Source organism: Brettanomyces nanus, chromosome 3 (genome assembly GCF_011074865.1).
Source record: "Brettanomyces nanus chromosome 3, complete sequence".
NCBI lineage: Eukaryota > Fungi > Ascomycota > Pichiomycetes > Pichiales > Pichiaceae > Brettanomyces > Brettanomyces nanus.
The window spans coordinates 1020514-1048226 of record NC_052376.1 but is presented as its reverse complement, the minus strand read 5'-3'; the positions used below and the strand labels follow the sequence as shown (position 1 = coordinate 1048226).

The 27713-nt window shown below is 42.2% G+C and overlaps 15 protein-coding genes and 1 non-coding gene across 16 annotated transcripts; 6 read left to right on the top strand and 10 right to left on the bottom strand.

Moving 5' to 3' along the window:
• Positions 1-3: 3 nt before the first annotated feature.
• Positions 4-5418, bottom strand: FOA43_003171 (uncharacterized protein; the record flags this gene model as incomplete). Its single annotated transcript, XM_038923446.1, has 1 exon — positions 4-5418. The coding sequence occupies one exon, from the start codon at positions 5416-5418 to the stop codon at positions 4-6; it is 5415 nt and encodes a 1804-aa protein (XP_038779374.1).
• A 1049-nt stretch (positions 5419-6467) lies between these two features.
• On the bottom strand, positions 6468-7163 carry FOA43_003170 (uncharacterized protein; the record flags this gene model as incomplete). Its single annotated transcript, XM_038923445.1, has 1 exon — positions 6468-7163. One exon carries the CDS (start codon positions 7161-7163, stop codon positions 6468-6470), a length of 696 nt encoding a protein of 231 aa, XP_038779373.1.
• A 215-nt stretch (positions 7164-7378) lies between these two features.
• FOA43_003169 (uncharacterized protein) lies at positions 7379-8023 on the top strand (the record flags this gene model as incomplete). Its single annotated transcript, XM_038923444.1, has 1 exon — positions 7379-8023. One exon carries the CDS (start codon positions 7379-7381, stop codon positions 8021-8023), a length of 645 nt encoding a protein of 214 aa, XP_038779372.1.
• Positions 8024-8082: 59 nt separating this feature from the next.
• FOA43_003168 (uncharacterized protein) lies at positions 8083-12640 on the bottom strand (the record flags this gene model as incomplete). The annotated part of the gene is made up of 2 exons (XM_038923443.1): positions 8083-12185; positions 12532-12640. The coding sequence occupies 2 exons, from the start codon at positions 12638-12640 to the stop codon at positions 8083-8085; spliced, it is 4212 nt and encodes a 1403-aa protein (XP_038779371.1).
• A 279-nt stretch (positions 12641-12919) lies between these two features.
• On the bottom strand, positions 12920-14461 carry FOA43_003167 (uncharacterized protein; the record flags this gene model as incomplete). The annotated part of the gene is made up of 1 exon (XM_038923442.1): positions 12920-14461. The coding sequence occupies one exon, from the start codon at positions 14459-14461 to the stop codon at positions 12920-12922; it is 1542 nt and encodes a 513-aa protein (XP_038779370.1).
• Positions 14462-14578: 117 nt separating this feature from the next.
• FOA43_003166 (uncharacterized protein) lies at positions 14579-16123 on the bottom strand (the record flags this gene model as incomplete). The annotated part of the gene is made up of 1 exon (XM_038923441.1): positions 14579-16123. One exon carries the CDS (start codon positions 16121-16123, stop codon positions 14579-14581), a length of 1545 nt encoding a protein of 514 aa, XP_038779369.1.
• A 147-nt stretch (positions 16124-16270) lies between these two features.
• Positions 16271-16720, top strand: FOA43_003165 (uncharacterized protein; the record flags this gene model as incomplete). The annotated part of the gene is made up of 1 exon (XM_038923440.1): positions 16271-16720. The coding sequence occupies one exon, from the start codon at positions 16271-16273 to the stop codon at positions 16718-16720; it is 450 nt and encodes a 149-aa protein (XP_038779368.1).
• A 271-nt stretch (positions 16721-16991) lies between these two features.
• Positions 16992-17741, top strand: ATP4 (atp4 subunit B of the stator stalk of mitochondrial F1F0 ATP synthase; the record flags this gene model as incomplete). Its single annotated transcript, XM_038923439.1, has 1 exon — positions 16992-17741. The coding sequence occupies one exon, from the start codon at positions 16992-16994 to the stop codon at positions 17739-17741; it is 750 nt and encodes a 249-aa protein (XP_038779367.1).
• A 55-nt stretch (positions 17742-17796) lies between these two features.
• Positions 17797-18249, bottom strand: FOA43_003163 (uncharacterized protein; the record flags this gene model as incomplete). The annotated part of the gene is made up of 1 exon (XM_038923438.1): positions 17797-18249. One exon carries the CDS (start codon positions 18247-18249, stop codon positions 17797-17799), a length of 453 nt encoding a protein of 150 aa, XP_038779366.1.
• A 122-nt stretch (positions 18250-18371) lies between these two features.
• FOA43_003162 (uncharacterized protein) lies at positions 18372-18962 on the top strand (the record flags this gene model as incomplete). The annotated part of the gene is made up of 1 exon (XM_038923437.1): positions 18372-18962. One exon carries the CDS (start codon positions 18372-18374, stop codon positions 18960-18962), a length of 591 nt encoding a protein of 196 aa, XP_038779365.1.
• Positions 18963-19653: 691 nt separating this feature from the next.
• On the bottom strand, positions 19654-20838 carry FOA43_003161 (uncharacterized protein; the record flags this gene model as incomplete). Its single annotated transcript, XM_038923436.1, has 1 exon — positions 19654-20838. One exon carries the CDS (start codon positions 20836-20838, stop codon positions 19654-19656), a length of 1185 nt encoding a protein of 394 aa, XP_038779364.1.
• Positions 20839-20970: 132 nt separating this feature from the next.
• RPL21B (60S ribosomal protein L21B) lies at positions 20971-21513 on the bottom strand (the record flags this gene model as incomplete). Its single annotated transcript, XM_038923435.1, has 2 exons — positions 20971-21433; positions 21503-21513. The coding sequence occupies 2 exons, from the start codon at positions 21511-21513 to the stop codon at positions 20971-20973; spliced, it is 474 nt and encodes a 157-aa protein (XP_038779363.1).
• Positions 21514-21859: 346 nt separating this feature from the next.
• On the bottom strand, positions 21860-22444 carry RPS9B (ribosomal 40S subunit protein S9B; the record flags this gene model as incomplete). The annotated part of the gene is made up of 1 exon (XM_038923434.1): positions 21860-22444. The coding sequence occupies one exon, from the start codon at positions 22442-22444 to the stop codon at positions 21860-21862; it is 585 nt and encodes a 194-aa protein (XP_038779362.1).
• Positions 22445-23114: 670 nt separating this feature from the next.
• FOA43_003158 (uncharacterized protein) lies at positions 23115-25418 on the top strand (the record flags this gene model as incomplete). Its single annotated transcript, XM_038923433.1, has 1 exon — positions 23115-25418. One exon carries the CDS (start codon positions 23115-23117, stop codon positions 25416-25418), a length of 2304 nt encoding a protein of 767 aa, XP_038779361.1.
• Positions 25419-25514: 96 nt separating this feature from the next.
• On the bottom strand, positions 25515-26819 carry LYS21 (homocitrate synthase lys21; the record flags this gene model as incomplete). The annotated part of the gene is made up of 1 exon (XM_038923432.1): positions 25515-26819. The coding sequence occupies one exon, from the start codon at positions 26817-26819 to the stop codon at positions 25515-25517; it is 1305 nt and encodes a 434-aa protein (XP_038779360.1).
• Positions 26820-27628: 809 nt separating this feature from the next.
• On the top strand, positions 27629-27701 carry FOA43_003156. Its single transcript has one exon. It is a non-coding gene; the product is annotated as a tRNA-Val (tRNA).
• The last annotated feature ends 12 nt before the right edge of the window (positions 27702-27713 follow it).

The window sequence follows — 27713 nt, the reverse complement described above, 5'->3', positions numbered from 1 at the left end:
CGCTTAGTCAAATATATCTGTCAGTAGGTCCTCTTCTATCGCTGCCCAATCAACTTGCTTCATCTCAGAATCACTCTCGTACTTGTAAACAGAAAGCTTGTCAAAGAATGGCTTCAACTCAAATATTCGGCTCACCTGTTTTACCATATAGAGTAACGGTCTCTTAGTCTTCGAATCAAGCACCGATGATGTGATGCTGATGCTACTCTTCATTTCCACCATTTTCAAATTCTTCATCGACGAAATTCTATCGATAAGGGACAATATGGCAGAACAGCCGTCTTCTCTACCGTAAGCCACATCTGAATTATCATTAACAAAGAGCCATTCACTCAATTGAAACTCTTCGAGACCCAGAACAAGCAAGTAGTCCAACAATTTACAAGCTTGAAGAATCAAATTGTTGTCAAATACAGACAAATCAATCTTAGAATGGTCAATTCCTAAAACATCATCGTCAAATTTCAACTCCAACAACTTTTCCAACAAGTTATGAAACACCCGTTCCAATTCTGTATAGATGGTGGGCCAGAAAGTCGAGAGATGGATCTGCGAAAACTTAACAATCATCATTCTAATCACCAAAAAGATATAAGGCTTCAATGAAGTGTTGTTAGACGATGCGAAAAGCTCAATTAACCTCTCCTGAAGTGCCGGGTCAGAGTTGATGAACTCATCTTTCGGACAAACCATAATTAGGTATGCTATCCGCTTCAAGTCATTGGCTCCTGCATTGGATTCAGAATCACTCCAGTTGAATATGTTAGCGGCGGCATTTGTTCCCAGATAAGCAGACAGTTTCATGATAAGTTCTCCCAACTTCTCTGGCTCATGAGTAATCCAAGATTTAAATATACCGTTCCATTCCTTGTGATTTCTAACGTCCAATGAGAAGAAATCGCTGTCATTTAATATGTCATAGCAAAGGTTCTTCCAGATCCTCAAGCTGCTCATCTCTTTCACTTCTCCCATGACTTTGAATAGTGCGATAACCGCAGGTGAGGTCAACTCGGAGATGCTATGCTTGGCAAGAGGAATAGCTACACTGTTGGCGATCGATGTAAAACAAGTGGTTCGTTTATCTACATCATTCACAATGATTGGTATCAATGGGATGGCCACCACCAATGCATAAGAGAGATCATCTCTAACCACAATCTTCCCTGAGCGTAACTTGACGCTGGGCTCGGACTCTAATTGCCCCGATTCTCCTTCCTTTAGGCCAACTGCAGTCAACAAGTCGACAGAACTTGTGGAATTGATACCATCATCGTACTGTTGTAGGAACTTCGCACTCAATGCAATATTCAATATCTTTGTAAAAGAATCAACAATTTCCCGTTTAACCTTCTTCTGGTCCCCAAAATTCGTCTGCGACAGCCTACTGCCAACGAGCGCAGCAAACTCTAAAATGTCCGGATAGATCATTCTGTAGCTACTGGAGCCACTAGAGGCTTCCTTCATAAGACGCAAAAGATCTTCCCAAGAATCCTCCATCGCATCACTGCTCAAAGTCTTGACGTATTCAACAAGAAAATGAGAGATATTACTGGCCGAGAGATTTGTCAACAGCAGAGACCTTTTTTCTGGCTCCAAGCTGGTGATGCTAACTCGAGAAACAAGGGAATTGATCATATAATGCAGAGTCGTCTGCAGCTTGGAACCATCCAATATATGTATAATTTTGAAGGCAGAATAGCGATCCTTTCCACCCTTTCTGGCTACGTAGCATCGAATCAACGTCTCTAGAGTTTCCATTGGTTCAATAGAATACACGCACTCAAGAAGCTTTTTAGACCGGAACTTTAGCTTCGATGCGTTGTACTTTACAGAACGTGTGAAGCTTAAAAATGGTGGCTTCTCGTTGTCTAGCATCTCTCCGGTTGCTAGCCCTGGAGCCATCGCTTCGTTCGCACTATTGGTTATCTCAGCCCTAACTTTGGAGTTCTCGTCAGACCAAAGCCAAACCCCATACACAGTCACAACGGATTTTTTGAGTGCCTTCAAAAGAAGAATCTTTCTCCTATGTATTTCACCTTTATCTGTGGGTGCTTCCACCTGGAACACACCTTGAATCATCGAGCCAAAAAAGCCTGGTACTTGGCTGCCACTATTATCTGAGGAATCTGTGTTGCCATAGGCCAAACTGCCGGAAAGCAAGTAGCTAAGATACTTGTGTGACCTTATTAGTAGGCTCTGAAGACCACCGATAAGTTCACATATTGAATCATCAACATCCGTAACCGTATCCTCGCCTAAATCAGTAAAATATCTCTTATTCAAAGCAAACAGCTCTTCCATTTTGTTGCAAATACATTCTGTTAGACCAGTGGTGATTCCAAAAACTAGTTCCGAGTAGTATTGTGAAGTTTCCTGAATCAAGACCATCCACGAGTGGAATTCCATGGATGTCACAGAATTGGTGATACCGCTGGACACAAATTCCAAGAACCTTGATGACTTTTTGGACCCTTTGGGGATCTCGAAAAGTGCCACCTTCAGCTGATTTTTGCTGGATATCTTCATCAGCCTAACAATAGTACTCAAATAGCACGCTCCAAGCAAGTGGTCCTCATCTCCAGGGATTTTCCTCTGACACACCTCGGTCAACATGGAGAGGGTAGCATCGAAATCTTGCTCACTTCCATCCATTAACAAACCCATTAAATCCAAAGAAAGTTTGACGCAAGAACAGAACAACTGGAATTCCTCTACCCCTTTTGGTGGATCTATCGATATGAACTGCTTCAAAATAGCCAGTGCAAGAGACTTATAGGTGGATATGTTCCATTCATTAGCACTAATAATCCCCATCTCGGAATCGTTATCAATAACACATAGTTCCGAGTTGAACACAGGTAAAATCTCATGGGGAAGTATTGTTAGAAGCTTGTAAAGAATCGTGAGCTCGTAAGCGAAAAGAGCAAAGTCATCGTTTTCATTGTTGGCAAATTTACTGCTGAAAATGAATTCATGATGGGACAACAATCCAGAGCAGCAAATCTTAAATATTCGGTTGAGGGTACCCGAAATCAAAGTGTTCTGAAGCCATTTGGCAATGAGTACACTGAAAACATTGTTATCAGAGTTAAGACCATCCAATATAATGTAGAGTGGTCTTGATAGGATCGAATCGGTCTCATTAAACGAGGCGGATTGCGTCCACAAGATATTGAATGCCCTAATTCTCGTGGATTCGTCAGACAGCAAAAAGAGACTCGAGATTCCCGCCTCAATATAATGAGGATCCACGCTAATCTCCAAATCCCAAAGCTTTCTAACCGCTTCCACCTGATACCGACCGCTAGGATGAATCAAGCATTTCCACAAAAGGCCGATTACAACCTTAAGTAGACGACTCATTTCCAACTTGGATAGCCCGCGAGCAATATGTTTGAACATAATGGCAGCACCAAATGCTATCGGTATTTCACTATCGAGAAGGGATTTCGGATCAATGCGTTGAAGAGCATTAAGTAAAGTTGGATTTTGCCAGATTAGCTCTCCGGAAGGAATCGTTTCTAATAATTGTCCTAATAATTCGCAAAAGTTATAGAAATCATTGGCTCTCTTCTGCCGAAGAAGCCTGCAAGTGATATTGCCAATTAAACCTAGGTAAAGAGCACTAAGATCGGCTGCGTTGAACGGTCTTTCTGGAGTACTATCGCTCTCATTGTCAACCTCCTCACTACTATTCGCACGGGAATAATATTTATCAAGATGATGCAAAATGTCATCTGCCAGTGAAGGATCATTATAACGACTGGTATCATCCAAATACTTACGATCAGAATGATCTAGAGGAAGTAGAGCTCTCTGAGGGATAAATTCCAGCGTATTCTTCAACAATTCAAGCCATTGTTTATTTTCCTCCTGAGGATAAAGACACATAATAGCCAAGCCAAGAAGAGGTATATGAGTAACAATCATATCCTCATCCTCAATGTGAAAGTTCTTCAATATAAACATGACTAGATCCACATCACCATTTTTGACAAGTCTGTAGACGTCGGACCAGATTGAGATGGTCTCAATACCATCAAAGAAAACATTGGCAGATTTCAAAAGTTCGTCAAACTCTTTTAAAGGACGTGTATCGAGCACTAGCTTGGCCGCTTTGACAATAGGAACCAAAATTTTAGGAACTATCAATTGGCCTATCTCCCATCTATCCATAACGGCAACGGCAATTCTACATACCTTAATGTTCTGCTTGTATACAGGCTCACTAGTGGCAGTTCCATTGATCAAAGAAAAAATAGCTCTGGAAAAATACTTGAAGCCGTATTTATCGAAATACTGGGACATCGAAGTGACAGTTGTAGCGGAGGATTCAACAGTAACGGGGGTCGTAAGTGTCGTGGCAGCATTTTCAGGGCCTAGAATCCAGTTCCAAAGCCGTCTATTCAAAGACATATCTCTTCTGAGCACAGTTTCAGAAGCACTAAGTATGAGGAGTTCTATGTCTTCCTCGTTCGCCAAACATTGCAAGGTGGAAGATCTCAACTGAAGTTTTGAAAGCAATAAATCAAAGAAACCCCTCTGAACAAACAAGTTATCGTCCCTTAGACCTTGACAAAAGGCCCTAATAAGCAAACCAGACTCGGGCATAACGCAATCTCTGGCCTCTTGTGAGAGTTGCTTAAGAGTTTCTTCTCTATCCTTGCAATCATTTGCAGTATTAAAGTCTGGCAATCGCTTGAAGCAAAATTCCATGGCACCAGTACGTTTATCAGGTGATGTAATGATGCATAAGAAGATGCACTGCCAGAAATGAATATCATCATGAACTTTCGTCCTGAAAGAATCAATCAAAGTTAGCACAGAATCAAAGAATTCTGATGTGGTGTCATCCAAGGCAGGTAAGAGACTCAACAGAAGTGGTTTGAAGATGGTCCTAAGAAACTTTGGATCGATATTAGTGAGATATTGAGTGTAGAGTCCGATTAACTCCGGCTTCACACTGATACTTGCATACGACATCAATGGCAACACGCCAGGGATCCACAATTGTACCTGCACACTCAATTGGTCCTGACCAAGAATATCAAAGATCGTCCGGTAGACCTCAATCGTTTTCAGGTGAACTCCACTGGGCAACTTGGGAGATATACATTGGGCCAAAGTCTTTGAGACGTCGAACTCGTGAGGAATCCAGTTGTTAGCATGAGGATCCGGATTCGATTGTAAAGCCCTCTGTAATTTTCCCAGAAAGGAAATGTAATCCGCCCATTCATCGACAGATTCAAATGCCGCGAGGGCTCGTTCAATGTTGCCTACATACTTCTTCTCCTTGGAGGTGAGCTTCTTGGAATCATTTCTGGTTTCTGCTCCTCTGCCAAGAAAGAGCGGTAGAGGCGAAATCGATCGTAAAAAACTGGATCCCTTTAAATGGGATGATGAAGACGAAGATGTCATAGAGCGCAAAGAAGAACGAATGAGTGTTGGGGGTGCTTAGAAGGCTGAGTAATTGTAGGTGTACGTAGCGCTGTTTAGCGAGGATAGATCTGAACATAAATACAAAGATGGGGAAATCGGGTGTACGGATGTTGCTTTATTCAATCCAATACGCTCCTTGTTTCTTTCCCTCTTAGGATACTCCTTGTTATTCATCACTTGTTACGTTAACTGCCCGACCATGTTCTTCTTAACTGTTTTCTGTCTTATTATCTTCAATTTCTGTACCCTTAATGCGGAGTTATTTTCAATGGTGTTCTATCCATTCCGAGGCCTGGCATACTTCACGTTTCATCGAGAGTGCTGGTGTGTGTTCAACAAGCACCTTGGTCCTCTAGTTATAGTGGAGCTCGTTGGCGCAGTTATCATAGGAATCTTGTACGTGATTGGTATTGCTACAGGAGGAGCCAGCAGCTTTTTGGGATCCTCTGCAGTACAAAGCACTGAATTTGTTACGAACTTCATCGATAAATATATCATATTGCCGGGACCTCTGAAAGAGACTTTTGATTATGTGATCACTACAGAGCTTCAGTTGGATGAAAATCACCTATTACTTTATCAAGGAATCTTAGGTAACGAACTCTCCGGTTATTGTGGAGAAACAAGGATGGGCAGATGTTACCGCAACGCTAAGAGACTCTTTTTACCGGAGTACTGGCTATTCAGAGAAATGACATACTTTTTGATCAATTCCATTCCATTCATCGGTCCTCTTATAGTTATTTTACTAAGGGCATCAAGAAATGGATTTGCCAAACATAGAAGATATTTCCAATTGAAAGATTACTCGAATGCTAAGACAAATTATCTCTGGTACTGTAAAAGGCACCTTTACTTCTGCTTTGGTGTCGTTTCGGTGACTTTAGAGCTCATTCCATTTCTCAATATATTCTTTTTTTACACGAATACTGTGGGGGCTGCACTCTGGGCAGTGGATATAGAATTAAGGGGAAAAAAGGAGAAGGACCAGCAGCACCAGCAGCACGACCCAATGATAAATACCACTTCTAAGGAATAGTCCTTTTGACAAAATTTGCAATATCCCTCAACTCATCCGGACATGTCGTGTGAACCATACCTACATATTCATGGTAATCATAATTCTTGAATCCAAGACTTTTAAACAACTCGGCAGTATCTCTAGCATACTGAACATTGAACACAGGATCTAAATCACCGTGGCCGTGAAAAATAGGTGTTTCCTTGTTATTATCATTCAGATGTTTGTCAAGAGCCTTTCTCATGGCAAATATACCAGACATGTTGACAATACTACCGAGTTTATGTTCGCAGCTAGCAGCCAAACCCAAACTTAGGACTGCTCCCTGGGAAAATCCACCCACAACTATTCGGTCTGAAGAAATTCCAGCATCAATTTCCTTTTTCACCAAGGAATCGATGTATTTGCAAGACTTCCAATACCCTTCCTCATCCTGTTTGCCGAATGGATTGCCAAATTCATAAATATTAAACCATCGTGCAACAGGCTGGTTTCCATTGACATATAACGGTTTTTCAGGAGCACTTGGGAAAATGAAATTGATATGCTTGAACTCATCGTGCTGATGGAACATGTCAGACATGAACGTCCAACCTTCACCGGAATCACCGAGTCCATGGACAATAATCATGGAAGCAGTGGCCTTTGCAGGAGCAGCAATCCTTATAACGGGCAACATATCGTTATCAGCAGAAGAGGACATGTGCTTGTAAAATGGATACACAACAGCTACAACTACAACCAATAGGTAAAGCCACATCCCGTTCTAATGTACCAATTAGAGAGAAGAGACAAATTCGAGATATTTTTGAATCTCCTGGATATTTGGACCTAACCATCTTTACACCACTTCTGATAAGATGCACGGTGATCGATTGGTGATTTGATTGTTCTTGCGGGTTCGTTCCTTTTGCCATCATGACACTTCCCAGTCTTCCGGAAAGACCGGAGATTTCACAGCAGCCGATGATTGTTGACCCAGACAAGTTGGAGTACTCTCTAGTTCCACCAGATGTCGCAGAATCTTATAAGCAGTTTGAAGTCTCGGTATCGCCTTATTTCAAAGAGCTACCAAACAACAAGCTTGACGAATTGTATAAGGACAAATCTTTGATGGATGGATATTTGTTGGAAAAGTATGGAGACCAATACACGATGTTTAGAGATACGATTGTTAGCGATTTGAAGAAGCAATTAGTATACTGCCAGAAACAGTCTGAGAAATATGAAAAAGAAACGGTTCCACAAATTGATAGGATCAACAAGGCATTAGAGAACTACCATACTCTATTGGACAGGTTCAATAGTTCACAAGTAGAAATGTATGATAAAATGAACAAGTCATCGAAAAAGAGTATGATGGAGATGATGGAGGCCGATTTACGCGAAGCAGATGATCAATGTAAGCAGACTGTGGACGAGATCATGGGGATTCCAGGAGAAGTGGCGGAGGAAGAACTTGGCAAGTTCATACAAAAATACAAGTTAATAAGGCAGAAGTATTATCTCAAAAAGGAGAAGTTGAGCCGAATGTCTGAGGAAAGAGTTGGCGAAATAGTATAGGTAGAGTTTTAATTCATAATATAATAGACAACAAACAAGAAATACATTGAAAGTGTTCATCACGCAGAGTCTAGTAAGAAGTTGGTAGCCTCGTCTAAATTCCAGCCGTTCTTCTTTAAAGCTGCGACAGACTTTTCTTTGTCAAAGCCCATACCATTCAACTCGTCTATTGCCAAGGTCTGTGACTGAGAGTACTCATATTTTGGTGGCGTAGTCGAGTTTGATGGAACGTTGGTAAAGCTTGAATCCGGCAAGGGAGAAGTACTAAACGCCTGAAAAGCTGATGTCTGCGCTGGAACCTTAGAAGAGTCGATTGGACCATTTCCAAAGCCCGCAAACACCTGCTCCCAGTCGTCGCCCGTTTCACCAGCGTTTGTAGAAGCCACCGCACTATTACTAGGCTGAACAGGAGCATCCACAGAATCTGTTTGGGTAAAAGAAAAGCCAACAGGATCGCTGAAATCGCCGTCAAATTGCTCAAAGTTATCACTGTTCTCGTTATCCTCAGCCTTAGCTTCTTCTAGGCCAAGATCTTCAAACCCAGAAAATGGATTAGTAGAGACAGCAGGGGCAGAAGAGATCACGGGGGCAGCCTCGGCAAGTTGAACCTTCTCTGTTCGAGTTTCTTCATCTCCAAACTCAGATTTTCTCTCCTCCTCAACCTGATCGTCAGGTTCCTTTTCGTTTTTGACAGGTGTTGAAAGAGTATCTTCAAAATGATCATCATCAGATGATTCAGAATCGCTTATATGGTGCTCTTGAATTGGTGGAAACTCGTCATCTATCGAAGAGTCTCTCACAAGTTCTCGTTCCGATGATTGGCTAACACTGGAAGAAGGAAGAATACCCGAAAATCCTCCTGGCATATTTATTCCAGAAGATATAAGGCCGGAAGACGACAAGTTTGGGGATATGAGTCCAGTAGAGGCAGCGGAAGCGACAGATTCGGTCTTGATTTCTTGAACGGCAGGTGTCTCGTCATCATCTTTTGTCTCTGGCTCTGTGTGGGGTTCTTCTTCCACTCCAGTCTGTTCCTCCGACCCTCTCTGTTCTGGCTCGGCATCTTCATGATTAAGCATCTCAAAGGATTCCGCCTGACTCTTTGAAGAAGGTGAGTTCTCCGCTGAGTTGTCTTCCTCAGGAGGTCTCTTGGCATCAAATACGAATTCGGTAGCAGGAGCCGTATTTTTCTTGGAGGAAATGGCTGTCTTTGGTGGCAAAGTCGACTCGGAAATGTTAGCACCCTCTTCAGAATCCAATTTTACGATGCTGGCCACAGACTTGGCACCTGATCCTATAGACTCTATAGCAGCAGATTCTGCCGGTTTCGTAGCATTAGCAACAGGTTCGGTCACGATGGTGTCCTTAGGATTATTGGTACTTGAAATAAACTCAGGTTCAACAACCCGGGCATCTGATTCAACCTTATTTGTAGTTTCCGCCACTGGTTCCGCCACTGGTTCTGCCACTGGTTCTGCCACTGGTTCTGCCACTGTTTCAACGGATTTAGTAGCTTCTTCTGGCTCGGTCTTCACGGGCTCTCTCAACCCAGCATCTAGTTCTTTCTCATCAAAGTCATCAAGCGAAGCAGTTGGAACTTCAGTTTCTTCGCCTTCGAATTCAGACTCTTTAGGAATCTCAGCCCCACTGGAAACGGCCTGGGAATATGACAAGTTATTTTCTGCATACTCTACGCTCAAATCAGTATGCTTGTCATGAAGCTCCAATGCTTCGTCTTCAAGTTGATCATACTTTTCGGACAAGCCAGTTCGCCTGGTCATTAAAGTCTGAATGAGGGAAGTCAAATCTGCAATCTGTTGTTTCAAAGCAACATTTTTAGACTTCTGAGAGGAAACCTGGCCTTCGGCTACTGCTAGAAGATTCTGTGATTGGGTGGCCTGCGAGTTCAATTGTACGATCTGAGTTTGAAGCTGTTCGGTCTCCTGGTTGAGAGTAATCAATTGATCCTTCATAACCAATTTCTTTTCTGAGGCCTCGCGGCATCTTTGCTGAAGGTCTTTCAATTTGGCCTCTTCAGAGTGGTGATTGGCTTCCGCAATAGATAACTCTTGCTGCAAATTCTTCAACTCCTCGCTGACCTCGATCAGTTTGTTTTCAGTCCCCTGAACACTCTGAGTCTCGGTATGATACAAGGACTTCATCTGGGTAAGCTTTGATTGAATATCCTCCTTCACTTTCAACACTCTCGTTAATTCCTTCTGTGCTTTACCCTTTCTGATGCTCATGTTGGCACTCTGATGACTCAACGAGTTGATCTGATTCGAGAAATTGGCAATATTCACAGTTGCTTGACTTAGCTGTTCTTGAATAGTCCCCTCGGCTCCTGCAGATCCATATGACCCGGTATCACTGAAGCCTGTAGTTTGGTTTGTAAATCCCAACGGTTGGCTAGTGAATCCAGAAGGTTGGTTTGTGAATCCAGAAGGTTGACCAGTCAATTCTGTAGATTGATTAGAGAAGACAGTAGGTTCGACGGATTTTTGAGGAGAAAGCGGAGTCTGCACTGGAGCTGGTGCAGGCACTGGATTCTGTGCTGGTGGTTCTGAAAATACTTCGGAAGAACTGAAAACGGGCTTGTTATCCCTGCCAGGAATGACAGGAGGAAGCTTGGGATTATCCAAATCTACAGGACTCTCGTCATCGTCGGAGGACAGCTCGTCTTGAGTTTGTACTATGGTGGCTTGTTTGGCTTGAGTATCCTTTTCGATCTGCTGCATTTGTAGCTGTTTTCCAAAGCTGGACGAAGGAACAAACTCGTGTTGAGTCGTAGCGGTTCTGGAAACCGGAACTGGGGGAGCAGCTGGCCTGGAGGGAAGGCTTGGAAAAGCACTGGGTTCAATGCTGTTGCCAAATATATCTTTTAGATCATCCATATGAGACGTGTTTTCCGGCTCAGACGCGGCTGCCCCAGCTATAGCAGTCTGTGAGACACCCCCGCTTGAGTTCACAAGGGAATTACTACTCTGACAAAGTTCAACTGGAGTTTCCTCGGGTAACTGATACCCAGCAAGCTTCTTCTGAACAAGATACATCGCAATAGCAAACTCCTGCCTGTTGAAATCATCCTGGTTGTTCAAATTTGCCAGTTCCCAAATTGTGGCAAGAACATCGTTAGAGAGCTTGGAAGTCATAAGGAAGTTTGCAACTTGAGAACCCAGAAGAGAGCCTGTATGCGCCCTATCGAGAGAATCAAACATGGCTCCATATTGTTGCTGTTGCTGAGGAGACATGATCCACGTGTCGAGATTTGTAGATGAGGCAACAGAATATGAAGAGTCCGAGGACAAAGCCGGTGGAACACCTAGTACCACAGGAGGTGTTGATGGTACCGGTGGTGGTGTTGGTGCCGATTCCGGTGTTGGTTTTTGCGCTTGCGCTTGTGCTTGTCCTACGGTCTTCGCAGAATTCCAAATTTGATCTGGCAAAATAGTAGGAAGGATAGCCATCGATTTATTGAGAAAAGATCTGATAAGATGCATAGCCACAATAAACTGAGGTCTAGTCAATTGGCCCTTCTTATCTAGATCGACCAAATTCCAGATTTTCTCAAGGATTTGAACAGGTAATCTTGCCTTCAGAAGGATATCTCTGGCCTGTAAGCCAGGAAGGGTGGGTCCCTGAGCAGTTCTGTCAAACATAGCCCCAAAATTGGCGGCCTGTTGGGCAGTCAGAAAAGGAACAGCAAGCTGAGATCCGGGTGGTGAAGTGACAGAAGCGCCAGACGACTTTCTAGAGCCAGAAAAGGGATCAGAGCTGCTTCCCGTGGCACTAGCAGAAACGGGCACACCAGTTGATCCTGTCATGCCTCCAAAGCTTCCCCCGGTGGTAGCAACAGGAATAGTGTGAAATTTAGCCAAACCAGTGACTCTCTGAGCCACTTCAGGAGTCACCAACTCACCCTGTTGAGCGTGAGCAATCAGACGCATAACTACGCAGAAGCCAAACTGATTAAGAAATCCGGTGTTATCGGGATCCGCACAGTTCCAGATCTCCCCTAAAGTAATCAATGGTAATCCAGATGCCTCTAAGAGAGGTTTGGCAGCGAGTCCAGAAATCTGGCCTGACTTGCCAGGATCCAACGCCCTGAAGATAGAGCTATAGAACTTTTTCTCCTCTATTGTGAGAGGTTCTTTCAAGGTGTCTAAAAGTAGGGGGAGTTAGTATGAAAAGCAGTAGAATCAAAGTATAAAGTGGCACTTACCTGAAGACATCTTACAAAGGATTGATAATAAGTGAAAAGAAAGAAGAGCGTAGTAGTTGATGAGTGAGGGGACCATTAGATCTTTCTGTTGATCTCACGAAAATCAATTGATGCGGCCAGCCGGTAAAAAAGTTTCTGCCGTAGAGTCAGTAGGTCGCGGGGGTCGCTGAGTGGGGTCGAGAACTTTAAGCATTTCGTTTACTTAGGTATCAGGGAAGGTTCATTGTATTGTAAAAGATATACAAGTAAAGATATATAAGTCAAACAATTGTACATAAGTCCGAACCATGATAAAAGTTATCATGAACGTAGTTCCAGAAATAGTTGAAGTCCGCATCATCCTGTGATGGGTCTCCGGCACTGGTATTGTTGGTAGGTGTCACTTTAGAATTCATTTTGAGGAGTGTTATTAGGAAAGGAACGATATGTCTCTAAAAAGGGCCAAGATCAGGGATATTTATATGAGAAAAAAGGTCTATAGATAGTCGAATCATCATATTTGGTGGTGCAGCCAAAATCCTCGATCTGTATTGAATTATCCCGATTAGGAAATGTCTCGAGGATCCATTACCATGGGATTTTACTACACCGTTTCATAGCATTGTAAGGAACGAAAGAGGAAAACGAAAGTAAACAGGATGAAACGCTTAAGCTATTTATGGCTATTATTAAAATTACTCCTCCTCTCCCTCAACATCAAGCAGTATGGACGCATTCTTGAGGCCGGCATCAAGAATTGTCTCATGTAAATTATCAAATAGATTCTTTCGCTGCATTTTCAAGGTAAATGGCTTACCCAACAATGAATCTTTGAAAGCAAATTTGGTGTACTCAAAAACTGTCTCCACAGGATCGATCAATGCAAACTTCTTCACTATTCTCTTACCGTCCATTCCCGATCTTATCTGAATACGGGTGATCTGTTTGGCGTCACCTTCGGGGTCTGGAACGTCTGTAGCTTTAATCTGCGCAAGTTTTTCTGTATATGTAGCCGGCTCACTGACTACCATGGGACTTTTCTGACTTGTTCCTTCAAGAATCACCACTTCATCAACATCATTGATCTCGTTGGCTTCACTCAACGACTCCTTTAAAGCCAAATCAATCTGTTTCTCCTCGCTAAGCTTATCAAGATTCAACTTCTGCTTATGCTGAACAACCGGATTCAATGTATTCTTATCTAGAGAAAATCTAGTCATGAAATCAACCACCTGCTCAATGAACTTGTGAATTTCAGGGTTCGCAGACCACATCTTTAGTCTTTCTCCTGTCCATGGATCTATGATAGATATGTGAGGATACTCGCTGAATGGGTATAGATTTCTGTACATTTCTCCATTGGCAGAATCGTGCTGGTACTGTAAAAACACGAAATTCTCGCGCACCAGGTCTTTGATCTGATTAGACGACCAGAAATCACGGTTTAGGCACTGGCACCGAAAGTCTGTCACATCCTGGATATTGACCAGAACCCATTTCTTCTCCGCTCTTGCCTTCTTCTTGGCACTATCAAAGTCCAGCTTGTCAATGATATCCCAAGGAGGTCTAAACATTTTGGCTAATCGTTTCTGTGTACTGGTCCTATAACTACTGCTTCTTCTTCTTCTTCTGGGTCTTCGACGTCTTTCACCAGTGAGATCCACCACTTCATCGGTAAGAGCGGTCTCGTTGTCGCTGCTGGAAGGAATTTCTTCGTATTCGTAGTCTGGAGTCTCTGCGTCATTGTCATTGTCATTGTCATTGTCTTCATCGCCGTAACTGTCATCCCTACTTCCCTCCTCTTCCTCCACTTCTGCTTGATTGAAAATTCCTCTTCTTGCAGACCCAAACATCCTTTCAACAGGATTCACGCTCCGATCATTGGCGCCCAATCCATAATTATATTGAGACAGAAGTTGCTCATGAACGGGCTGAATAGGCCTTCGAACCCCTTCATCACCGTTGGGATTTCCCTCTTGATACAACTGCTGCTGCAGTTTGCGAGCAATTTCTTCGTCCGACTCAACAGGCGTTCTCTCTGAGCCAGAACCGGGGCCAGAAATGCTGCCAGAAACAGTCCCATTTCTGTCGCTAGTGCCAACGCCCCCACTCTCAAAATACAAGTTCACAGCAGTATCAAGATTCCCCCCACTCATTTCAAGATAACTGCTGGCAACCTGAGCATCCTGGGTGGATGTAATCTCCAGGAATGTCGGAATCAACGATTCAAAGTCCATATTAAATCGGTTGATATCAAAGGAACTAGTGGCTCAATAGAAAGGCGTAATAATTTATTTATCTCACTGTCGCTCGCGAGCCCTCACTATGTTTAATTTATTTATACAATACTTCTATCACTTGTTCTGTTTGAGAACCATCTCGCTGACTTCTGCTAATCCTTCCAACGAGTTGAGTTCAACATTCTTTCTTATATTGTTGATCTCATCTGTCGCCGTTGGCTCTTGCTCCTCCCGTTTCTTCACTTCTTCTGCTTCCCTAATCTTTATACCAGTACTCTTTAGGAATTCCTCATTCATAGCCTCTAAATCCTTCAATATCTGCTGCCTCATATTCTCCCGATTCTCTTTCAAACTCATCTCGAACTGTTTCTTGACGATCTCTTCATTACCTTTATCTTCTTTATCTATCATCTTCAATTGATACTGTACTGATTGCTTCAGTTGTCGAAGTCTGTCATATCGTGCTCCCAATACACGATCAAATACCGATGGGAATATGATCTTTTGAACCCGATTTGGAAGTCTTGTCCTCTCTACTATCTCTGAAAGTACCCTTCCTGCATTCGTTGGATCCATCCGCTTCTCGTTTTCGTATCTCCTCTTAGCATTTTCCAGTCTTCCTTGATACTTGGTGTAATCCAACTTCACTTTACTCACACTAGTATCAATCACCTTGATCAGTTCATCAATTCGCATCACTTGGGCCTCTGTAAACTGCCTTGAAAGTTTGTAGTATTGATCCGATATCATATTTTGATATCCATTTAACTCTTCTGCATCATTGGTGTCCAAAAAGCTCAAGTCAATAACATCCCTTCCCTCTCCTTCTCGTATTTGTAATCCTTTACGGCTATAGACGTTTAGATTCTTGGCGATTTTCTCCATCTTCCTACCGATATCGCTCTTGGCCAGCTTCTTGAGAAACTGGTTGCTAGTATTTTGAAGCAGCTGCTTCTGAAACTCTGTCATTGGTCTCTCGGGAAGAGATGCACTTTCAGTATTACCTTCTATCAGTCTTTTCTTTGGGGGTCTCCCTCTTCTCCTTCGTGGAACACTCAACATTAGTGGGAAATTCATCGCACTAGAAGAATGATCCCTCTGTACATTTTTCACTCTATTACTTGCTTCTTCTACTTTGTGCGTGGCCTCTGCTTTGTGTATCACTTCTGCTTTGTGCGTGGCCTCAACTTTCCTTCTCTTTCTTGGTCTTCCTCGCTTAAGAGCAGTGCCCGTAATATCCAACTCTTCATTTTTCTCTCTGAACTTAGAATCCTCCCGCGTCTGTGAATTCTCTCTCGTACTAATTATAGAGCTACCTCTAGAGCTTCTAGAGCTTCTAGAGCTTCTCGAGCTTCTCGAACTTCTCGAACTCGGTGTTCTCTTTATATCCCTCGAATCCCTCGGACTCCTGGATTTCCTCTTGTTCTTAGGAACAACAATCTGATGAGTCGGCATCTTCTTATTTTCGTCGTAATTGATTTTCGATACCCTTCGAAAAGAGCGTCCCTCCCTATTCAAGTCCTCTTCTTCTACCTCGAAATCAGAGTCGCTCATATATAGTTGAGCCAGCAACCTCTTCTTTCTTCGCTGCTGCTTCAGTAATCGGGATCTTTCAGAGTGTCTTGTCTTATTACCTGGTTCTTTTATTTCCTTGTCCATTGCTCTGTAACCCCTCTCTTGTATCCTCCGGCTCAGAACATTCAGTGATGAAAAATAAATTTGATATCATTTCGCGTCACCTTAAATTTGAACCACCTCAACTCGTTCCTATCTATTTTACATTTTTCTTTCTACAAAAGAGTCTCAATGATTAACTATCTAATCCTTCTCTCTCGGCAAGGAAAAGTCAGACTCTGTAAATGGTACATCCCACTCTCTCAAAAGGAAAAACAGCTTGTCATTAAAGAGCTGACTGCCATCATCCCGCTAAGAAAGCCAAAGATGTGCAATGTTATAGAATATAAGGATTCCAAGTTGGTCTACAAAAGATATGCTTCTCTTTTTTTTGTAGCATCCATCGATACGGAAGAAAACGAACTACTGACTTTAGAGGTTATTCAACGTTATGTTGAAATCATGGACAAAATCTACGGAAATGTCTGTGAATTAGACATCATTTTCAACTTCGAGCTGGCCTATCATATTCTTGATGAGCTAATCATAGATGGAATAATGCAAGAGAGTTCCGTGAGTGAGATTCTCAAGAGGATCAATTATCAAGAGCAAATGGAACATAATGACGGATTGCAGACGTAAGTATACTTCCCTTTCCCCTACCTTCTTTATCTTTACTAACCCCCACTTCCTTCTATTAGTGTCTACGCCTAATCTCTTTATCTATATACTCATAGCTACTCAATTACCTAATCCGCATTTCTCATTCCGCCAATAAAAAGCGCGAAAAAAAATTTTCGATTCTCGAGGCTGCCGCGAATCGCATAGGATTCTTGGTGACAAGAAGAGATTGAAAGAAAAAAAGTATGTTGTTAATCGAACGCTCTTTGTTTCTGTACATTCGCAAATCAATATGTTGGCAACTAGATTGGCTCTAAGAGCTGTCAAACCAGTGGTTTTTAGATCGGCCTTATTGGTTTCCGCCAGACCCATCTCCCCCATTGGCCTAAGATTCTTAGCTACCAAGACCCCACAATCTGACAAGTCTCCTTCTAAGGTTGATCCTAAGACTAAGGCTTCTTCTCTAATTGCCGCCCTTCCTGGTTCCAACTTCTTGACTAAAACTGGTACTTTGGCTACTGCTACTGCTGCTACTATCTATGCCATTTCGGAGGGTTTATACGTCGTCAATGATGAAAGTATGTTGGTGATCACTTTCTTTTCCTTTGTCTATTTGATTGTCAAGACTGTCGTGCCAATGTATGGAGAATTCGCTAAGAATAGAATGGCTGCAGTTACTAAATTATTGAACGATGCTAGAGCTAATCATGTTCAGGCTGTTAAGGACAGAATAAATCAGGTTGCCACTTTGAAAGACATTGTTTCCACTACCAAGGCTCTCTTTGAGATGTCAAAGGAAACTGCAGCGTTGGAAGCAGAATCATTTGAATTAAAGCAGAAGGTCCATGTCGCTAGTGAGGCCAAGTCTGTCTTGGATTCTTGGCTTAGATACGAGGCCCAGGTGAGACAATTACAACAAGAGCAATTGTCTTCCACTGTTATTGGAAATGTCCAAAAGAACTTGAAAGATCCTAAACTCGAGGACAGAGTTTTGGCTGAATCCATTTCAGAGATCGAGAGATTGTTCGCCAAGGAAAAATGAGCTCTTTTCTGTCATTATTCTATTCATCATGCCTTCAATTAAATTAAAAAAAATGCTACTCGTTATATGATTTGCTGACGTAGGTTGTCTGTACTTGTTTAAGTTTGTAGAACCGAGGCTTTGGCGTTGATGGAAGGGGAATTGGTTCATCTGTGTTGGACGGTATGGTTGACTGCTTAACTTTGTAGGACGCAAAGTTAGGAAGACCCGAAAATGGAGCTTTTCCCAAAGGATTTAATTCTGCATCGTAGTAAATGGAATGATGTTTGAGGAGTTTTGGAGCCTCGGAAGAAAAATCGCTAGTTGCCTCAGAGAGTTTGGAGTGATCCTGCTCGTATTTAAGAAGGAGCTTGTATTTTCCATTGAGTTTTTCAATATTTTTATAGTCAGTGGCAGTCTTGGGACTTTTGGATTCTAACCGGGTGACCTTGCCAAGAAGGTTTGAGGATGAAATGTACCTCTCTTGAAGAGCATGAATGCGCTGCAAGTGGTGTTTTCGTTGCGACATTAAAGAAGAAAGTGAACAATGAACAATGAACAATTGGGTGGAGTGTATTTCCGCGATTTCTTCTTATTATCCGATTTCTTACTCTTCACATAACGTTGCTTTCTTCCAATTACACTGCTCAAATGTCGAAATCTCCCTCTCTTAACTTTCAAGAAGTACCTATTCTTCCCCTTGAACAAGTTCGGCCTCGTCTCACCCAGCTCACGCATTCTTTGAGAAAAATTGAAGACATGCTTCGTGCAAATCAGCCTCTTCCAAATTGGACCACAGTTCAGAACCAGTTCAACGTTATCATGTCACAACTGAATTCGTTTGCAAGAACTTTGGATGCAAATAGACAACCCCTTGAGTCTTCTGATGTATTTCCTAATCAAGAATTCGATACCACGCAGCATGAAGGTCTACTTACTACACTATTGAGAAAGAAGCATCTGCCCGAAGTTGACGATTGGATTAACTCGACAGAGGTTGTAAACGAACAAATTATTGCCAAAGACGACGAAATGACCCGCAAATGCCTCGAAATTGTCGAGAAATCATTACAGGAGTATATATTTGGTGGGTATATAACTAAGGAAGAGGGTGAAAAGGGTGTCGAACTGGAGGACATCTTTGAGCAAAAGGAGCAGCCCGTCAATACGGCCAAGGGACTCGACGAAGGTGACATGTATCGATTCATATATCAGGGTTTGGACTCCAAGATCTCTTTATGATATCGATCGTCTATGGCCTTTTTTACCTCGGCAAAATGCCCGTCATAGTTGTGTCCTTCGAAGATCATATCCCTTTTAAGTAGTGATTTACAGTATTCCTCATTGAACCGCGGATCACTTTTACTCAGTGGCATCTCTTCCCAATTGATTGCAAATTCGGATGCAAAACTGTTGTAGTGCTTCTTGTTTTTCAGACACTTACTGTGCAGGTCTGTGGTCATCACGTGAACATGCAAATTACGCATTGACGGTAGTGAGTGACAGCACACCTTGATGTGATTTTCTATGGTATTTCCATCATCTTTGAAACGATACTTATCGTTGAATGCTTTAACGATCATTTCTTTGGCCTTTTCAATGTATTCGCTGACTAGATGGCGGAATTCTGCATCTTGAAATGCTACCTGTGGCTTTAAATGGGTATACTTTTTGGATTTGGGAATAACTAAAAAATGGAAAATTGATTTGGGATACTGGTCCTTGACGATGATGGCATGATGATCGTTGAAAAGTACTATCTCAGGGTATTTGTCGGGATCTTTGAGATATCTCTCGAAGACGTATTTAAAGGACATGTGGATAATAGATGATATATGTATCTGTACACAACGGCTGGTTCGTCAATTTGTGACTTTAACTCTCTGGTGTTAGGATGCAATTATATATACAAGTTATAATGGTTATGTTACAGTCATAATTTGGACAAAGCCTTGGTGAAGAGTTCCCAGGAACCAAACATGATCATGCTGTTAGGAACCGTTCTCATTAAATGGGGTGTCAATCCTCCGTACATCGAAACGAATCCTTCCTCTTTAAATACCAGCTTAAAGCATTGAATAAGTCCAGTATACTTTGGCTTACCATTCTCCATCGGTGCCTGTCTAAGACGTGTTCTCACAACTTCGTGCGGATACGTAATTAACGACGCTATGAGTTTGGCGAAACCGGCAGCACCGGATCTGGCAAACCAGTCGGCCACGTTATCCACCCGAGTTCTCTCTCTTCCCAATGCTGCCAATCTCTCCGCACGGTGTCTAATCATCCCCTTCATCTGCTCGTAGAGAATCCATTGAATGGTGGACTCTGCGGAGCCAAGATACGAGGCTGATAATCCTTTATAGAGGGCAAAGAAACCCTCATTTTTGATTGTCTTTCTGAGACAGTCAATCGAGTTCTTGTACTCCTTCTTAGTGGCCTTGTCTAGTTGTAATCTGGTCTTGATCAACCAAATTGGATTGGTAGCCGTACTCGTCACGATACCGGCATTTAAACCGGCAAGAAGATGTATGAATGAGGTCTCTTCTCCTTTAAAATAATCCGTTTTCTTCAACAAGCCCTTGGTATAATCATAAGTAAAGAAATTAATCGACCTGGCCGGTATCACTCCGATTAAATTCGGTCCTAATCCTTTAAATAGAGCCCTGGATCCCTCAATCTTATAGACGTTGTAGATAATCGAACAAGTCTCTTGAAAATGCTTGCCAATACTTGATACAAGAGATCGTGAACCAACCTGGGTTTTGTATACTTCATGAAACACTGATGACTGTAATCGGGTCTTGACAACATCGAATGGAGAAGTGAATATTGCACCACACATACCTCCCAAACCACCCGAGACAAAATGCACCCACGGCTTGACTTGCTCTGCTTCTTTCTCTTTCTGTAACTGTTGTTGAAGCAAAATCTGTCCCTTCCGTCTGTAAAGTTGCTGTTTGATTCCCTCTATATCATCATCCGGAGTAGGTTGGCCACGAGTCTCCGTAGAGGGATACGGATCTTTCAGTGTGGAAGACTTCTCATCCGAGGCCAAATACGGCATCGACTGATTGATATCGGACTCTATTCTACCTATTTTCTTGTTGTCTATAGCCATTGGGTAAGGAAGAAGAAGAAGAACGACAAGATAATGAGGCCAATCAAGATCAAAATTTTAGGCATAAATTTTTCTGGCTGTACTGATATTAACTACTAAGTTAATTAAAGTATAGACAATTACCAAGTCCCTTTAAATGTAGGTCTCGTAAGCAACAGGAGCCAAAGTGGTTGGAACACCCGTGACAACCTTAGAACCTCTTGGTGGAGCAGGTTTTCTCTTAAGCTGAACGGTTTTTCCGGCAGTCTTAGCCTCGATTCTCTTAGCAGCATTCTCCTTGACTCTCTCCAAAAACTCAGCTCTACATTTGGAGTGCTTAACATGCTCAATCTTGACGTTGATTCTCTTTTCGAGATATCTGTTACCAACAATCTTGTTAACAATAATTCCAACAGCGGACTTTGTGACATTGTACACAATACCGGTTCTGCCGTGATAGAACTTGAATGGCATACCCTTTTGGATAGAACCGTTCACCTTGATATCAACGATATCACCAACTCTGTAGACCTTCAAGTAGGTGGACATTGGAAGTCCACCATGCTTCTTGTAGTCACGACTGAATGCGTAACGAGTTCTTGATCTTAAACCGTGACTTTATGATGTGTTAGTAGAGATTCATATAGTGGATCAACTTCACTCTCATCGTTTCTCTTATACATACCTTTTACCCATCTTGTTTAACTGTTGCTGATATAGTCGACTAAGTAAATGATGTAAAGTAGAAACTCTTCAAGGCTAAAATTTTTCACTCATAAATCTCCGGCCGAGGAGGTCCAGTAGAAATTCTACGGGAAGAGTTTCTCTTGGGGTGGCGGCCTCTTTGAGGGGGATAAAATTTTTTTTTAATCACTTTTCAAATTTCGAATCTGTCAGTTCAATTTATGTGCCAATAGAATGAAAAAGGAGTAGAAATTTTTCACTGCCATAGTAGAGGTGTGAGGTGTATGTCTGTATGTTATACATATATTAATATGTTTATTGACGAGATTACCTAGAAGGAACTTAAAAAATTATATTGTTACTCCTTGTCAGCACCTTCCTCCTCAGCCTTAGCGGCGTCAGCCTTAGCCTTCTCGGATCTTCTCTTAACTCTACCAGCTCTACCTCCACCGTAAGGAGAAGTAGCAGCGAAATCAATGTGCTTTTGGGAGTCCAATCTAACCATGTAAGATGGGATGCTAACAAGCTGTTTACCAACAGCAATATGTCTCTGTTTAATCAAGATTCTAGCATGATGAACGGATTTAGCCAAACCCAATTTGAACACTTGAGTTTGTAATCTTCTTTCCAAAAAGTCCTCAATCTTCAAGGACAAAACGTAATCCAACTTCATCTTGTCTTCTGGTAAGATACCAACCCTAACCAATCTTCTGATCAAAGCGTTACCCTCAAACAATCTCTTTGGATCCTTCTCATCTCTGGTTAATAAGTCTCTTGCAGCTCTTCTAATCTTGGAAAGCTGGTATCCAATTCTATAGATTTCATGCTTAGTCTTCAAACCGTACTCACCGCACAACTTCAATTCTGCGTCCAATCTTGCGATTTCGAAAGGTCTCTTTGGAACCGAGTAGGTCTTAGAGTAGTTTCTTGGAGCTCTTGGCATCTTGAGAAATCTAGTCCTAACTGTTTGACTTCAAGAACGTCTATGTTGAAAACAAAGAAACTACTTACACGAGAGATTTCTTATCCACATGAATAAATTTTGAAAAACTTTTCCAACCTTTTCGCGAGCAAAAAGTGACTTCAGAATTTTTTTCTCTACCGGAAGGTGCGAGTTTTAAAAGACCTTTTTCTTGTCACGTGAAAAGTCAAAAAAATTGAAAAATTGAAAACGGTTATCACTTGAAAAACTAAAAACTAAAAAATTAAAAAAACTGTTATCACTTGAAAAAGGGTCCTAAATAAGGAGACCAGCATGAACGATGAAATTTCAATATTCTCAATTTCAATCTCAAGTTTCTAATTTCATCATAGGTTCAGCCACGTCTGAATTTCATGATAGCATCTATTTTATCAGCAGTACTGGTCTGTTTCTACTCGCCTATTTTTCCGCCTTCTCTCTTTCTTTCCTTTTCATCTGCCCCTTCTGCCTTCCTGCCTTTTCTGCCTTTTCTGTTTTCCTTTATCCCCTAGAAATCCTCAGAGTATTTATATATGAAATTTCCTCTCGCGTTTCGGTTCTTTTTCTTGCTCAACTATTAACCGTACGTACTATCCTGCTGTTCAGTCTTTTCTAAGTCTCTCTCTACTTGTTTCATTATTTCTTTCTCTAGATGGCACTCTCCCTATTTACCATCCTGCCTCATTCCAAATCAAGGATACGCAGACTCACACTCACGGTGGTCTTGCTTGTTCTTATAGTCTTAACACTAACTCGTGGCCATGCTCAATTGCAATCTCTAGGTAATATAGCTGGCATTAGTGGCGACGAGAAAAGCATCAAGAATTTGTTTGATGATCGATTGAAACAATTATATGAGGAACAAAAGCCTGCAGCTTTAAAGGAAACGGAATCTTCTGACAGAGAAAGATTCTCGAAGATGCATGCTGCTCTTCCCGTTGGTGTTGATCCCCATCATGGTGAGCCGACTGGAAGCTGTATTTCTGAGACCGTGTTGCACGCCGACTATGAGCCTATTGAAGTGGATGGTTTTGTCGGAATGCGTCCTTTCCCCGACGATAAAAATTACTTCATCGATCAATCCTGCGACGATATCCTGTATCGTCCTGATACTTCAGACTCCAGGCGAATCATTCAGCACACAGAGACAAAACTACTTCCCGATGATTTTGAATACCTCAATGATTATCTTAGAACGTCCGGTTACGGAGCGTTGATCGCTGGTAAAGATGCAAATCTTGATGAGGTGGATTTCGCTTCCCTCCCCGATTGGTATAGATTCACAGGCTCGTCTGTGTGGCTTTCTGATGAGGAATGTCATCTTATGGCCAGCCGGCTTGTCTATTCTCCCAGCAAAATTCCCGTCATCTCTCTTATTCGGTTGCAATTGTACGATTCCCATTGGCATGAGATGAAAGGTCGTCGGTTACGGTATGTGGATGTTCCTGACGAAGAATTGAAGCAGGTCTTGTACAAGTTTGCGCGTTCTGGTAAAAAAACTGAACTAGATAATGTCACAATTCATTTCCCAACCATTTTAGACATTGATCTAGATAGTGAAAGTCGGTCCGATCTTTTGGGACCTGAAGATCCTAGAATTATCTACAAAACCACAGGAAAGATCCACGAGCCTATTATCGTTTTCAATCAAGATTTCCGTGGTAGAAGAACCATGTTCTCCACCTTTCCACTGAGGAGAGTTACTCCTGGTACTAGGAAACGAACATTACAGATGAGAACTGCATTAATGGGTGATTACCCCTTTGAGAAGAATTGGACACCGTTCTTTGATACCTTGACACCGGAAATCACCAAAGAGTCCCGTGGTTACATGCACATGTTTTATGGTTTAGATCCATTGAGAGTTTACAAATGTAGTCTTGATACTGGTGATTGCGATGTTGTTCAGGCTGGATCGAAAAAGACAACCATTGACCGCGGTGGCTCCCTTACTTCTGTCCGTGGTGGTACGAGTCTTAAGGCCGTCCCTCGGACTATTGTACAAAGACTTCTTAGAAGAGAGGGTGTGTTTGATCCTGATTATCCTGTGCAAATGTGGATTGGTTTTGCCAAGACCCACATAGATGATTGTGGCTGTGGCCATATGATATATAGGCCAACGCTACTAGTTCTTGTGAAACAGGATAACTCATTCCGTGTGGATTTAATGACTGACAGTATTGATTTCGGTAAAGACGTCATGGCATGGAACGATCATTCGTCCATTTACTGCGACGATGGAAATAATGTGATGAACCCCAACGAGATTTCGTTCTGGGATGTCGGGGAAGAAGAGCCTATGGAAGCAGCCAACTGGGATCCTGAAAATGACCCATTGCCCTACTATAACGATTATATGGGTCTAACTCTCAGTGAGGCCGACGAAAATGTCGAGGTTATCTTCCTCAAAAATGTTATGAACTATGTGCTTGGAGCTTACGAACACAACAAGCTTGTTCTAGGCTTGAAGGATGTTTACGGAGGAGTGGAAGAGAGATCAAAGAAAGTTGAGACATGTATGTTGAGAGCCGGTATTAAGTACTGTGAGAAGTATGCAGCCAGCCATAAAATGCCTTCAAGCGAAAAAGAAGCTGTCAGCGAAGATGAAGCTGTCAGCGAAGATGAAGTTGTCAGCGAAGACGAAGCTGTCAGCGAAGACAAAGTTGTCGGCGAAGATGAAGTGGATGTCAGCGAAGACGAAGTTGACGTCAGTAAAGACAAAGTTGACGACAACGAAGCCGACGCCAGCGAAGACAAAGTTGACATTAGCAAAGACAAAGTCGACGTCAGCGAAGACGAAGTTGAAAGCAGTAATATTGGCAGCGACAATGACGTTGACAAAAGCAGCAGCGATGAAACTACCGATGACAGCGGCAATGACACCGACAAAAACAGCAACGATGAGACTGACGACTCGGTGCAGCTCAAAAAACCCGATCCTGAGACCGTGGAGTAACTCTATTATAGATTTCCTACATTGTATTTATTATGTACCTTTTTACGAAAACCGTATATTGGTCAGAACTGTACGTAAATAGGGTAGCGATGCTATTTAATTATCGAGCTTGCGCTTCTTCTGCTGATGATCCTCGCTGTTATCTCCATCCTTAGCGGCACTACTCTCCAAAGCCTGGCGTTTCTTATCCTGATCCTCTTTGGCAAGTTCAATTTTGGTCGTATCTGCATGAAAATCCTTAATGATCGAATCAACATCGTCAATACTTAAAGGCCTCACATCACCCAAATGCTTGATCTTTTTGGTAATTTCCTTGATCTGGTCATCAGTCAAGTCCAAATTGAGTTGTTCTACTCTGGCCTTGATGGCATTCCATCCGGTAAGTCGACTAGCAAAGTGAATATATCTAGACAGACCGAAATCGGCAGGATTAATAATTTCATAGGTGGAAGGGTTGGCAAGAATAGCCTTTGCATGGATACCAGCCTTATGCGTAAAGGCACAAAAACCTGTGATTGGATTGTTGAAAGGAATATTCACCTTGACAGTCTCAGCCACCAGTGTCTCCAACTCTCTAATCTTGGTCAACTTGTACTTGGATTTGACGTAATCTGGTGATGAAACCACCATACGAGCCATGAATCCACCTAGAGGAACAATACCGTTTCTCTCTCCAATACCAAGTACGGTAGTGTCGATATACTTGGAGCCGGCTTCCAATGCCGTGTAAGCATTGGCAATGGCACAGCCAGTGTCGTTATGGAAATGTGTCTCTATGTCGCAACTGACGCACGATTTGATGGTACGAACCAAATCATAAACTTGTCTAGGATTTCCACCACCCACAGTGTCAGCAATACCAATACGGTTGACACCGATCTTATCCACGGTAGTGTAAATGTTCAACAAATCAACAATATCGGATCTAAAGGAATCCTCCGTAGAGAATCTGATCTCCAATCCCTTAGATTTAACGAATTCAATCACTTGCACAGCAGCATTGGTAATGAAGGACATGTCCTTACCGTGGGAATACTTCCTCATAAACTGGGATGTTCCAATGAAAACGTTCACTCCGTCCACGCCACAATTCACAGCCACTTTGGCGTCGTTGATGTTACAACGAATATGAGTTAAGATCTTGGTCTTCAAGCCAAGCTTGCAAACAGTCTCGAGCTCTGTACGCGACTGCTCGGAGGCCACTGGTGACGTCATTTCTATGTAATCCACGCCAAACTCATCAAGAGCTTTGGCGATCTTGACCTTGAAGTCCAAGGTAAAAAATGCATTAGCAAATTGCTCACCTTCTCGAAGCGTTGTATCGATGATCCTAAAGCTATTCACATTAGACAAATAATCACAAGGATTGGGTCCGTAAGGATTCTTTGAGGAGCCATTCATTTTAGAAATAGAGCGATACGATAGGAGAAAGAGATACAAAAAATATGGGGAATTAAAATGTATATAGATATATATATATATACGATTACTTGGTGCCAATACATGTTGAAAAATTTTAGGGTCACACTTTCCATGTTAGTTAGCGCCAGTCGTCGAGAGAGGTGGGAAAAAATTTTCTATGAGTCAATCTATGCAAGGCTCTCAGTCATTGTTGACGATGGGCTTCTATGATAAACCGGGGCGCTCTGGAGTAGCAAGCGGAATTTGGGAATGTCTGCTACTTGGGTGACAAGTTCACATGTTTAGTTGATTTATCTTCTGGGCTGCCATCAAAGGGTTGGGAATTGTTGTTACTGAGGAAGCAGGCCGCCGGTTTTAGCGGAAAAAAACGATATTACCCGATTGGGACACTCTTGATACGATACGGATTTTTTTTCGATTAATGGGTAGAGAGAGTGTGAGTAGATTGACACTTGAATCTCTAACAGATTAAAAGTATGCTTCACCTTGAGGCTGATAAATACTAATTTGTCTACACTTCATGCGTTTTCAAATCAATAATAAACTCTTCCCTTTATCCATTGTAACTTCTGTTCATTCATTGTTTGAAACTCAAGCCTTCAAGTTCAGATTTTTTATTCTTTTTCATCCTTCGAATTGACATTGGAACATTCTGTCCATAATTCATGACCCCAAACAAATACCCGAACACTTCTTCTCAGGACTTGACAGACATAAACTCTCCACCAAATCATTCAGCTTCAAAATAAAATATGATAGATCTATGTCACAACTTATAACTTCGAATTAGTCGTTTGGTCTAGTGGTTACGACGTCTCCTTCACACGGGGAAGGTCGCGAGTTCGAACCTCGCATCGACTAATATTCGAAATT